The sequence below is a fragment of the Emys orbicularis genome, chromosome 3 (assembly GCF_028017835.1).
Source record: "Emys orbicularis isolate rEmyOrb1 chromosome 3, rEmyOrb1.hap1, whole genome shotgun sequence".
NCBI lineage: Eukaryota > Metazoa > Chordata > Testudines > Emydidae > Emys > Emys orbicularis.
Window position 1 is genome coordinate 93,345,356 of NC_088685.1, and position 13,492 is coordinate 93,358,847.

At 41.0% G+C, this 13,492-nt stretch overlaps 1 protein-coding gene across 1 annotated transcript in view; it reads left to right on the plus strand.

Moving 5' to 3' along the window:
• The window catches only part of SLC35F1 (solute carrier family 35 member F1), a 385,340-nt gene that overhangs the window by 341,210 nt on the left and 30,638 nt on the right, over positions 1 to 13,492 (plus strand). The window contains exons 6-7 of the mRNA XM_065401726.1: positions 676 to 728; positions 6,709 to 6,863. Coding sequence (XP_065257798.1) covers positions 676 to 728; positions 6,709 to 6,863 — 208 coding nt within the window. The remainder of the gene's footprint in view (positions 1 to 675; positions 729 to 6,708; positions 6,864 to 13,492) is intronic.

Genomic DNA, 13,492 nt, shown 5'->3' on the forward strand with positions numbered 1-13,492 from the left:
CATAGCAGGGATCAATATGCGCTACAATAACACAAACAATAAGGGTCTTAGTGTTAATGGGCTTTTAACTTTCAGTTAACCTTGAAACTAAATCCTGAACTTGACTCCTTCAGTTTGGCCCACCCTTAGTTTTGTTTCTTGAGTTTTATTGCTATGATTACTTGGTTTCTCTCTTAATGTTTGACAAATCGTAGCGCTGGATGTTTTCCCCAAGACCATGCTATGAAATCTGCCACCTCAAGTCTGTGATTTACTCATCACTGTATTTATTCTACAGTGCAGAGGAGCTTTGAAGGGTGTATAACTCATGCCGATACATCATCAATCCTTAAAGTTCAAGAGCTTTAGGAATATTAAGTCCCAAAGGGCAGGCTGGTATGAAAGTGAGGGGGGTGGGCAGCTCTAGATTAACAGCCAGAGATCTGAAGATAAAACAGGGCAAATCACATGCTATCAAATCTGATTACTGCACCAAAGATCTTTCCAACACACAGATATAGGGATAAAACCAAAGTGGGTTAACTAGGTCCGACTGCATTTGGTCTGTATAGCTGTTTCCAGAGTCTGTCGTTATAAGGCTATTCATTTTGTGTTGTCCACCATATGAATTGCATGAGCGGAAGTAATTTAAGTTCTGTTCCTTCCCATCAAACTTTGCCTTCTTTTCTTTTTCAGTGCAATAATGGAACACAAGGAGTTGTTAAAAGTTCCCTGGGATTGGCAAATAGGTAAGAAGATAATTCACTTTTTTGAAGACTGTTGCTGAAGAAAGCAACAAGAGGAATAATGCTTAGGGAGGAGTGTGGGAGGGCGAAAGGAGGCAAGGTTTGCTATGTTTATGCATGCTACTGTCAAAGGTTGGAACTGCATGCCTCAGAACCTTTTGAAATGATCTATGCCCCCACTCCTCCCACTGCCATTTTATATATTCCCTGCACCATTAGGTTAGGCAGAGAAGAAGCATGTGAATGTCATGAGTAGATCATTCTGGCAGCAGAGTGACTTAACCAATAACAGGCTTCTCGTTCCAAGATTCAGTGCAGCACTGAGACAAATAACCGGAGTGGTTGTTAAAAACCAGCATTTTACACTCAGTGCAAAGGAAAGAAAACAGAACTTAACAAAAAACTATAAAAGAAAATTGCCTGCACTGGATTTTGCAGTTCCATAAAACCTTTTCGGAGGGGAGCATTTCTGCATGCAAATAGTTAATTGCTCTCCAAGTGAACTTGGTGAGTTATAGCAGATATGTATTTCAAGTAAGTTTTTGGTAGCATCATGCACAATGACTATACTGCATATTAAGCAGGGGGTGGGGGCACCATTGTCTGGCTTGTTGGAGGAAGGCATGTACCTCATTAAAGGGCTAGAGAGGCATGGAGTGAATTTTACAGATGCTGCAGAGCAGGTCAGTGTGGGAACACTGACCCATCCCTCCCCCCAGGTGACCAGAAGAGATGGGATACTATAGAGGTCCATGCCAGTCAGAAAAAGCCCTCTTTTATTTGGACCAGATAAAATGGATTGGTAAAGGATTTTAAGGAGGTATTTGTTTTAAGGAGCAGAAACATGGGGGGGTTCAGGGCTCTTATGACTGCACAGCAGGGAGCCAACTCCCCCTCCTTTGTAGCCCCATCCAACCCTCATTCGAGGAGGGGGGATGGCAAGGTCCCAACAGCAGGTTGGCTGGGGTCCAGGGTGGGTAAGGGGGAGGGCTGTTGGAAGCCCCCCAGGTATATATAACAACCTGCACTGTATACATTTATCTGCCAACTACTCCCAGACAGTTAAGAATAAAGTTGTGGCCTAATTAAACCACATCCAGTGCCTCCTGTCCTTCCAGCATAGCTGGACGATGAAATTCGTACAGTGATTCACTTTGCACACTGGGTGGCTTATTCCCTTTTCAAGTTGGAAAATGATTTTGAGTCTAAGCTTCTGTTCTGATAACTCAAGCAAATTATTTACCCTCTTTAAAAAAATCAACATTTAGGGACAGATAGTTCCTAAAACATCACAGTTGGCATCTGTGACAATAGAAGCATTTAATCAAATGCTGATAACACACAATACCGCATTCTGTGCAAGAGGTTGAAATACTGAGCAGGAGGTCAGGCTTTGATTATACAGCAACAGCATCTTGTTAACCTAGTTTCAAAATGAGCATCAAGGTATCACCTTAGAAATATGGAAATCAGCTGGTTATACAGGGAATCTCTGAGACGTGGAGTGGTAAGTAACATAGTAGTTTGTTGCTTTCTTTACCGCTTTATTCACTATTTCCGTTAATTATCCTGAACCTTAATAGAGCAATGCATCTGTCATGAAGCATCGTCACTACAAGTCTTGGAAATTTTACACGAGATTGAAAACTAAATGACAAATCAGTTAAAGTATCAGCTGAGGAACAAACCCTGCTGCAGATTGTAGATTCATTTGCCTTCATTCGTCTGAGATCCTTAACAAAGCTCTAACAGAGCTTGGTAACACTTCATGTTAAGAAGCCTATGATCATGAATTAATTTGGTACTGATGGTACTAGCAATCATCATAGTGAATTCATCTCCTAGTTATTTGGATGTCATATGTAGTTCCATAAGACTTCTGTTGTAATCCAGGATTAGTTAACTGTGCCCTTAAAATAAAGTCACACTCGGTGGTCTCCACTGCCATTAAAATGTCTTCCCAAGTTAGTCACAATTTATAAGCGTAGAAGGAGGAAATCAACCTGCCAAGAATGGTGTACAGCTGTACTTGTTTTGTGAGTACAATAATTTGAAATGTGGTTGAGTTGCCAAAGAACAGGGATAAAATTATGATAACTTTGTATAGTTTTGAATTCTTCCCTGGCTTCCACTGTACTTGGTGCATTTCCCATTGCGTTGGCAGCATTGTAAGTTTGTCAAGTAGTGATTGACAAGACTACATCAAGGAGGACACAACCTTGCTTGTCCTAAATAGTTATCCTGTGCAGCAGATTTAAACCTGTGGCCTAGCATGGTTAAATCTTCAGCCCTTTGAATGGTAGTGGTAAAGTTATAAAGTGATAAAGTGATAAAGCAGGCAACCTAATAAATAACTAAAGATGGCCTCTTGCCATCTACCATAATTGTGTCATTAAGAATGTAGGAACTAACATTCAGCTGATGTAAAATGGAAATGCTTTTGTCTTAGGAAGGTCCAAATCCATCCTAGCATATAACACATTTAACATAGGATGTAGCCCTCTTAGCTACTTAGTTCTTCTCCTGCAAGGTTCCTTCGCACACAAGATCACATCCTCAACTGCTGTAAACCAGTGTAGCTCCATTTTAATCAGTGGAGCTATGCCAACTTCTATCAGCTGAAGATCTTACCCAAAAGGAAACGATTTGACTGTACGAATCAAGTGGAGCACTATAATTCATTTGTGAGGTGAATAATGAAACAGTAACAAATATGAAAACAGTAATTTGATGTGAGAAGTAAATTTGGGTCTCAAAGAGGCACATCCCTCACAATGAGAGGTATGAATTTTTCTCTGGCATCCTTTGTTGTTTGTTCTAAGAAGCAAGTTTAAGAAATCTTTGCGTGAAATGGTCTCTGACTGTCAAATACCAGTGGAACTCTGGATTTCCTAGTACAATGGTCAAGGCTAAAACAAGCCGATAAGAGCTATCTAACATGCTGAGGCATTTCTACTCTGAAAACTGACTCTGTAAAAATCACATTGGGGGTTCCAACTTTATGGTCTCTCAGTAACTTCCAGATCAAATTTGATCAGTTTACAAGTAAAATAAGTATTTTTTTTCTGGAGCTGCTAGCCTTGTAAACTTGGGATGTGAAAGGCAAATGGCATTCTTTCTAGCTCACACATAGTCACCAATAACTGTCACCCAACTGAGGTGGATTATAGGTATAGTTAAGGGGCAAATAAGATGCCATTTTTTACACTCAACCTTCAGAGTATAACTACAGTGTAAGCATTCTTCTGCTGGAACCAGAGCATAGTTTGAAAAAGTGACTCTATGAAAATGCAGTTAATTCCCTGACAGAGTATCTTAATATGAAGAAAATAATGTAAAATGCTATTGTTCATAGAGACCCCAATTCAGCAAAGCACTTAACTTTAAGCATGTACTTAAGTCCCATTGAAGACAGCTCTATGATATATTCTTCATTTCCAGTTGCTTTTACAGGCATACAGACTGCTCTTTGCAATGAGTATTTGCACCTGTGCCCTGCCAGCTCTCTGGTGGTTTGCAGAGTGTTTCATGGAGCACCATTAATCTGATGACTACTGTTTGAGAACTGCTCACCTAAAGGCTGGAATAACTTCTTTACCTGAACTGGTCTGAAGCCAGGAAGAAAGAAGCTGAAGTAGTGCAATATGCTGAAAATTTGTCATTAGACGAAATTATACTCCCTTTTGTGGAATCATTGTCCCAACACAGAATGGCAGAGCTGGCATAAAGCACTCCTTTAAGTACTGTATGTGGGAGAATCCCATGGATACCCATGTACAGTGCTAACCATTAAAATGTCACTATTTGCTAACAGATACAACATTCACAACAGTGATTTCATATTCTTAGTATAGATTGAAACTGTGATATCTCAGATATCAGTGTGTGGTAACTGGGCATTTGCTGATCTCTTAGGATGACCACTATATATGTTTTATACAAAGCTATACTTCTGTTGAACTGCTTCTATGAGATCCAAACCATGAATATTATGGCAGCATTTGTCTGCTAGGTAGCTTTTTTTTTTACAGATACAAAATCAGCAGGACTTTATTTATTGTTATTATCAGTTAATTCCCTATTTTGTAATTTCAAGGCTCTGGGTATCAGATTCTCTGCAGTTTTAAGTCAATGCCTCTGAAGGGCTAGCATGAGTCTAAATTTAGTTTATGCACACATTGCAACATCCAGTAGCAGTGGAATTATCATTTGCTTGAGTGCAGATGAGTGAAGAAGTTGAGGTTGTTTTTTTTTAAACTTGCTTTGGGATTTACCACCAAATAATTGCTGCTGTGAATTCTTCCCTGGTAAGGCTTCAGATGTTTTTTTTTAAGTGAAATTACTTTTTTAATAGAATGTATTATTTATATTACATCAGTGCCTAGATGTCCCACTGTGTTAGGAACTGTACAGACACATAGTAAAAGACAGTCCTTGTCCTGAAAAACATGCAATTTAAATAGACAATTCAGACGAAGGGTGGGAGAGTAAATAGAGGCACAGAGATGTACAGTGATTTGCCCAAGGTCACATGAAAGATCAGTGGCAGAGCCAGGAACAGACTCCAGATCTCTTTATTCCCAGCGCAGTGCCCTGTCCATTGGACAGTACTTCATCTGCAAGTGCAGTATAATCCATTTTATGGGCCTAATCCTGCAATGTGCTGAGTGCCCTCAACTCCTGTTGAATTTAGTGGGAACTGAGCATGTTCAGAACCTTAGAGGATTAGGTCCAGTTTGGAGGATGCCCCAGAACACACTGTTTCATTTCCCATTAAGAGGAATTCACAATTAATAGAAGATACTATTTTAATAGTAAAGCTATTCTCATGGGAACTACAGAACACTTTGTGTTATTGGTCTAGTCCAAAACTGTTGAAAAGGCAATATCTGCACAGGGATGGGTAGTTATCTTGCTTCCTGCTCGATGGCAGGGGCATCTGCAAGACACACAGCATAGCTGCTTAACATGTCTAAGAGGGGATGAAAATATTCTGTCATGTAAAAATGAAGCCAGCCACACACAGTCACCTGGTGATCTTCTGAATGAGTAAAGAGAGTTTTGATGAAAACCTGCTTGAGTGACTGGTACTCTAAATGTCATGGAGAAACTTCAGTGTCTCAATGCAGACTGCCTGACAACAATCCAGATGGGCTATCCAACCATAGCATCTGATGTCAAGGTGAAGCAGCATTGAAGAATTGCATTCATCCAGTCAGGGCACAAAAACATGGGCACCCAGCGGGCAGCATACAAACTATGTGCCCAGTCAAAACAGCATGAATGTCTAATTTAGAATATTCACAGAAACCCCCTGTCAAACAAGCTACAAGCCAAAAATTATTCACAGAATTTATTATTTGAATAATTTTGAATATCCAGCACATTTGAATAAATTGGGATGAGCTCACAGACAATTCAAAAACAGAAGAACAGGTGTAATTTGTTCAATAAATAATTCATTATGAATTAGACACCAAGTTCTATTGATTGTGTGATTGTCCTAATGAATGACAAACCTGTAGTCTGCCGTGTCCCATCACTTACGCTATTTATACCACACCAGGCAAGATATCTGCAAAGCAGTTATTAGTACACAAGTTTTGGTACACATTTCTCATATTTAATCAGCCATATTCTCAGTTGATTTAAATTGATGTAGCTCACTGACTTCAATGGAGCTGTAACAGCTTACATCAACTGGGGATCTGGTCCTGTGTGATTTAGACATTTGTAGCGATTACATGATTTATTAGAGGATTTTACATTTCCACTGGTATAGTACATATTTATATTAATGCTCCAAGTATGTCTATAAATATATACACAGGTTAATAATTTAAATAAATGCTCTTTGAAAAAAATATTCTTAATTCTTTTTTAAACAGTGTGGTTTTCTTCTTTCTCACAACACAAATTCAGGCAATATGGGATCTTTGGATAGACTGAGGTAGATCATTTTATCTTGTTCCTCTTCCCCCAGGGCTGCTGTATGTTGGCTTTAGTGCCTGTATGTTTGGCCTCTACAGCTTCATGCCAGTGGTCATTAAGAAAACCAGCGCTACTGCAGTCAACCTCTCCCTGCTCACAGCAGACCTGTACAGCCTATTCTGTGGATTATTCCTCTTTAACTACAAGGTAAATTGAATAGATTATGTATTTGAATGATGACTTTGTCTGAAGTAGTGTCAATGCAGAGAAATGAATCAGTCTAAGGACCACAACCAGAACTGCTGTTGTTGTTTTTTTGATGGGACTATGCAGTGAAGTGTAGAACTTTTGATGTATCTGTTATTACTTATTAAAAGTGCACTCTTCCCCATACTCTCCTTTCCCCCAATGTAAACCACTTTTTGTGTGCTTCTCCCTTGTTCTGAAATTACTACCTCTGAGGGAGAACCTAATTCAGTCTCCATGCCTACTTAATCCCTGACCCCCATCCTTGACCAGATCCAAACTGGTGTATGAGAGGAAAGTCACTTTATAAACCATTAACAGATCCCTTAACATATTTTTGCAAGGTGATGAGCTTGTTTTGTGTTTCACACTGTATCTGAAATTGTTTTAACTATTGAATTATTTTTGCATGATGCCTCTTAGCTGTCCAAAATATAGCTGCAAAAATGTCCTTTTGGTCAGCTGTCCCAATGGATTGGCTGTTAGTGTATCAGAATGTGAAGGAGACTTATGTTAAAGTCAAACCTCTAGCTCTCAAGCCATCTGATATTTAGAACATGGCATAGGCCACACTCCAGGCCTCCAGTTGCAAGGGATTATGTCACACTATTCACAACCCTCCCTGGGTGGCCATCTTAAAAATGGCATTATGCTCTTGGAGGTGATTGCTATGTAGCCATGATTTATTCAGAAAGGGGAGGTGACTTAATGGGGAAAATGGTGGCCTGGAAATGAGTGGAGGAAAATGAAAACCTGATGATGCCGGCCTGGCAAACAATCTAGAGTCAGGGTTTAATGTATCTGAATGGTGAGGAAATGTCCACATGCGAAACTTCAGGGCCCAACCCAAGAACAAAACTTCTTATTTGCCTATTATTTCATGCTAATGACTCTTCAAGATACCAAATAAAGATGCATATGGAATCCAAAACTAAAATAAAAACACACTCTAGAGGGCACTTGCTGGACCACGGGACTGGTTAAGGGATATGGAGTCCCTTACTTCTAGGTCACCAGTTCAAATCACTAGTGACTGAAATGTGTTACTATCTGATGGCTGCTTGGAGTCTTACAGTGAAATGTGCTTAGTGGTGTCAGTCCAGTTTCTTGTAGACAAGTGGCCACATCACAAAAAACAGAGATGGGCAAACCCAGGGTGGATTTGGTTTCACAATGTCATTGGTCATTTTGCCTTAACAAAGCCACCCATACTCCACAACAGGAGAGTCAGATCCAGGTCCCATTTTGTCCAAATCATTATAATTCTGGAGGGTAGCAAGAACTGGATATGTGATTTTAGTTTTGGCCCATGTCTGCTCCAGATAGAGATGGCCAAAAAAAATGTGTGATTTTGGTTTTGCAAAACAAACCCTGGTGCTGGATCTTAGTCCAGTTTTACCTGAACCCTAAAGTACAGGGGATGGATAAATGGTTCCAGTTTTGTTTCATTTCTATAAAATATATTTAAAAAAATAATCAATTGATACCGTTGCCAGGAGTCCCAGCCCAGACTTTGAGGACTGAATTATCATGAAGATTGACCCACATTCATAAGCTCTTGTGGGCATGAATTTTCTGTTATATGCATGTGTGCAGTGCCTAGCACAATGCGGCCTTGGTCTCCACTCAGAGACGGTGATTGCTACTATGAGAGATATAATTAATAACAATAGTAATATGATCCCTCCAGTTGGAAGCCCAGTTGGGAAGTGTGGAGAAGCTTGCCCTGCCTCTACACCAATGCAGTACCAATCTCAGTGCTGTCAATCTGTCTCCTTTCACAATCTTCATGGTCACTGGGGAGGAAAATTCAAAAAGAGGAAAAGGGGTTGGTAAAAGAGCTGGATTAAAATTCCAGCTCTAGCTGTCTGAACGTTTTTTACATATCAAATTAATTTCTCTTGTTCTGATCCTTAATCTGATCTTTTTCTCTGGTTTACTATCAGGTATGATTTTTATATGAAGAAGAGCTATAAAGTGGACTCCTTGCATGAAATAATGAAGTCTAATACATATGCATTAAATGACCTAAATTAATTCCCCTTCTAGGACAGCATGTTTTCTAGTTTCAGAAAAGCTGTTCTGTTCCCAGCCCAGCTGTACCTCTTCTTCTGATGCACTGTTCTTTCTATTTATTGCTGTGCTGACCAATGGGTGAAGCCCCACTTCACAGCAAATGGCTTTATGCTAAATTAGAATCATCTGAATGGTTTAGTGCCCCTTACAGAATATAATTTTATGAGGCTTTCAAGAAACAGTTATGATTTTTCCCTGTGCCACTACTTTTATCACCTGACAGCTTTATTGCACCTATAGCAGTAAATCTATGAAAATCCATGGAAAATACAGGAAATGAGTTTTACTGGGCTTACAGCCTCAGAAACCAAACTGAAGAAGAGATTATATTTGAAGTGTTTTGATTTGTTAATATTTCATCTTCTTACAACAAGGACTCATAATATCTTGATATACAGGACAGTATGCTTATAAATAAACCAACATCTATATGTATTATATGCACCCCATATGCTAGTGTCTCTGTATTATATTGGCCAGTCCCCAAATGTTAGTCTGTAGTAAACCAAAAATATAGCATGTATCTCAGAGTCAACTCTAATGGAGGATTAATAATGTAAGAAGTGAATTTTATATATTAATAAAATATAATTATTTGTGGCTTGCAACTTGAGATAGATTTCTAACTGAATATGCAAATTGCAGTTCTTTTTTAAAAAACAAATCAAACTATTTGAATTCTGCCAACTAATGCTCTGGAAGTCTTTTTTTTTTAAAAAATTAGTAACTGAGTCCAAATATTCTGCTTGTGAGAGAAAGATGTTTATCAATGCCCTGTCCAGTAGCTGCATAATTCCCATTACTGAATTAACAGCATAAGCACAGCATTACACATTTTCATCCCATTTATCCCCCTGCCTTCTGAACCTTCTGACCCAGGTGCAACCCTTTGACCTGTCTCTCAAGAGTGATCTAGCCATCTCCCTACTTGAAAAATAAGGTCCATCAGGATCCTAAAATTGAAATAAGATAAGGAATTAAAGGAGCTGTTTGGTTTTCTTATTTCTATCATATTGAATCAGGCCACACACTCTCCCAGTCTCTGTCTAGGTCTCTCTCTTGTTTTTTAGCTTCTGTGAAATACATTTGTGGTGGCAGGGAAAATGAGTGCTATACGGGATGTGATGTGGGCAAATTTCACGCTAGCACAGCCAGGGAAAGGGTTAATTCCCACCAAACAGAGCCAGGCAGAGGTCCTATTATAACCTGTGGATTTTACTCAGCCTGCACATCAGAATACATACTTAAGCAGGAAGAGGTAGCAACTTGGGGGTGCGCAGGGAAACAGCCTGCCTCTCTCCTCCAGTCTGAGGAGTCCCCTGGGTGGGAGACTGAGGAGGCAGTTTGTTTGGACTTTGTTTCTTTTGAATTTTTGGGAACATGACCCTGGCTTACTTGACCTCTTTCAGTGAGTGAACAGCTCAATCTGGCCTAAGTGGACAGTTGTACTGTGGGATGGTACCCCAAGTAGGGGTGGCTTCATTTGACTGGAGGGCCAGATATAGAGAGCCACAAAGACTGGGTAACATACATACACCCCAAGGAAGAGAGGGAAGCAGTGGAACTAAGTGGCCTGAGTCAGGAAGCAGAGAAGGCTTGATGCTTGGAGTGGGTGCCTGCTTACTTTTCAGGTCCCAAGCTGGATCTTCCAGTAGAGGGCAGGCTAGGCTGCACCTCCGCTCAACCACACCATATCAAAACAGGAACTTGTCACCTTGCCCCATTCCCACAGGATATGAGTAAGGCTGCAAGTTTGTCACGGAGGTCACGGAAGTCATGGATTCCATGACTTTCTGTGACCTCCATGACTTCTGCAGTGGCCAGCTGCACCAGCCGCTGCTGGGCAGGCTTAGGCCACTGCTTCCCCCCACACACACACACAGCAGCCATGATTTTTTGTTTACTGCCTGTGACCTGTCCATGACTTTTGCTAAAAATACCCACAACTAAAACATGGCCTTAGATATGAGTAATTCCCATTTACTTTAACGGAAGTTACTTGGAGCAGAGATGGGAGCAGAGAAGAGAGAGAATCAGGTCTCTGGTCTTATAGTGGAGCCTAACTGGCTCTTCATATGTATTCCAAGTTACCTGTCTTTTCCTGCGTGGAAACGTTTGTGAAGCTAATACTTCCCCTGTTCTTGCAATTCACACTGGGATTGTGTCTGTCCCCTCTGCAAATGTGTAAGGGGAGGGAAAGTTCTTGCCCTCTCTCCTGCCATTCACAGCCACATACTGTCCCTTAGTTTCATTATAGTGTCAAGGTTCTTGCTATATTCCAGACTAACTACAATTTATATATAAGGGATTTTAATTTTTTTAAAAACTATTTAAAGAAAATGTACGGACATGAAACAATGAAGGCAAGAATAGAGTGAGCTATGCCCCTCATAGTCACGTGCATTTTACCAAAGTCCTGCAGCATAGGTAGCCCTTTAGTGTGAAGAACCAGTAGAGGGGATGTTATTTACTGTACTTAGCATTACATTTTGCCTTCATCTTGCAGTTTTAGTTCTTCATCTCCTGCCCTAAACTATTGTGTCATATTGCTGTAGTCTCTTAAAAAGCTTTCACCTTCCACACTAAGCTAGCTCTGTTTTGGAGATGTTTTCCATATCCAAGATTTGGAAAGTGCTTTGAGATCACCCAGAATGGAAGATGCTAAATAAATCCAAGATATTTTTATACCATATCGGAATTGCAATGCTTAGGCATACTATGGACTGAAATAAGGACATCAAGGTGTAGCCTTAGTGACATGACCCTGGAAAGTATAATTTAATAGATTCATAGAGTTATAGGCCATAAGGGACCTCCTATATATACAGAAAGGCATCCAGTCTTGATTTAAGAAGATCAAGAGATGGAGATTCTACCACTTCCCTCGGTAGTTTGTTCCTGTGGTTTATCACCCTCACTGTTAAAAAATTGTGCCTTTTTTCCAGTTTGAATTTGTCTGGCTTCAGCTTCCAGCAATTGGGTCTCATTATGCCTTTCTCTGCCAGATTAAAGAGCCCTATAGCACCCAGCATTTTCTCCCCATGACAGTACTTACATGCTGTAATCAAGTTACCTCTCAATTTTCTTTTTGATAAGATAAACGGATTGAGCTCTTTGAGTCACTCACTGTAAGGCATTTTCTTCAGCCCTTGAATCATTTTTGTGACTCTTTTCTGTGCTTTGTCCAATGTTTCAACATCCTTTCTAAAATGTGGACACCAGAACTGTACAGGGTAATCCAGTATCCATCCCACCTGTGCCACACAGAGGTAAAATCACCTCCCTACTCCTCACTGTTCCCTTGTTTATACATCCAAGAATCGCATTAGCCCTTTTTCTACAGCATCGCATTGGGAGCTCAAGTTGAGAGTTGTTTGTACACTATAACTCCTAAATCCTTTTCAGAGTTATTGCTTTCCAGGATACAGTCCCCCATTTGGTAGGTATGGCCTGCATTTCATGTTCATAGATGTATGACTGCGTTTGGCTCTATTAAAATGTGTTTTGTTTGAATAGGCCCAGACTACCAAGCAATCGGGATTGCTCTATGTGACTGCCCTGTTCTTATAATTTTTTACCACTCCGCTAGTCTTTGTGTCATCTGCAAATTTTATCATCAGTGATTTTATATTTACTTCCAGATCACTGATGAAAATGTTGAACAGCACCAGGTTCCCGTGGAACTCCACTAGAAATTACATGTTGATTCTGGGGCAGGGGGTTGGGGTGCAGGGAGCGGTTCAGGGGTGCAGGCTCTGAGTGGCACTTACCTCAAGCGGCTCCCGGAAGCAGCATCATGTCCCTTCTCCGGTTCCTACGCGGTGGCGCGGCCAACCGGCTCTGCACATTGCCCCATCCGCAGGCACCACCCCTGCAGCTCTCATTGGAGCACCACATTGGAGTGCGTAGGAGCTGGAGAGGGGCTAGGCTGCGGCTTCCAGGAGCCACATGGTGCAGCTCCTGACCCTGCGCCCCGTCTGGAGTGTCGGAGAGGGGACATGCGGCTGCTTCTGGGAGCCGCGTGATGTGGCCCCCGACCCTGCGCACAGGCTGGAGTGCTGGAGCAGGGCCATGCGGCAGCTTCCAGGAGCCGCGTGATGCGGCCCCTGACCCTGCGCCCCAGCTGGAGCACTGGAGCGGGGACATGCATCTGCTTCTGGGAGCCGTGTGCTAGGGCCCCCGACCCTAACAGCTCGCAGGCCGGATCCAGCCCGCAGGCCATAGTTTGCCCACCCCTGATCTACACAGTTACCTTTATCAACAAAATTAGTAATCTCCTCAAAGGATTAAATCAGTTTTATTAGACAAGGGCTATTTCCATCAAACCATTAATTTCCCGATTGTAGAATACAGTATTTTCTAGCTGTCACTGATGCACCAGTACCATCAATGCCAGGAAATTAATGTATGATATCTCTGGGTTTATTATTTCTCTTGGTTTTTTGTTTGGCTTTTTTATTGTTTGGGATTTTTTTTTTGTCTCAGCCTTAACTTAATGTTAATGTCAGCTTTTA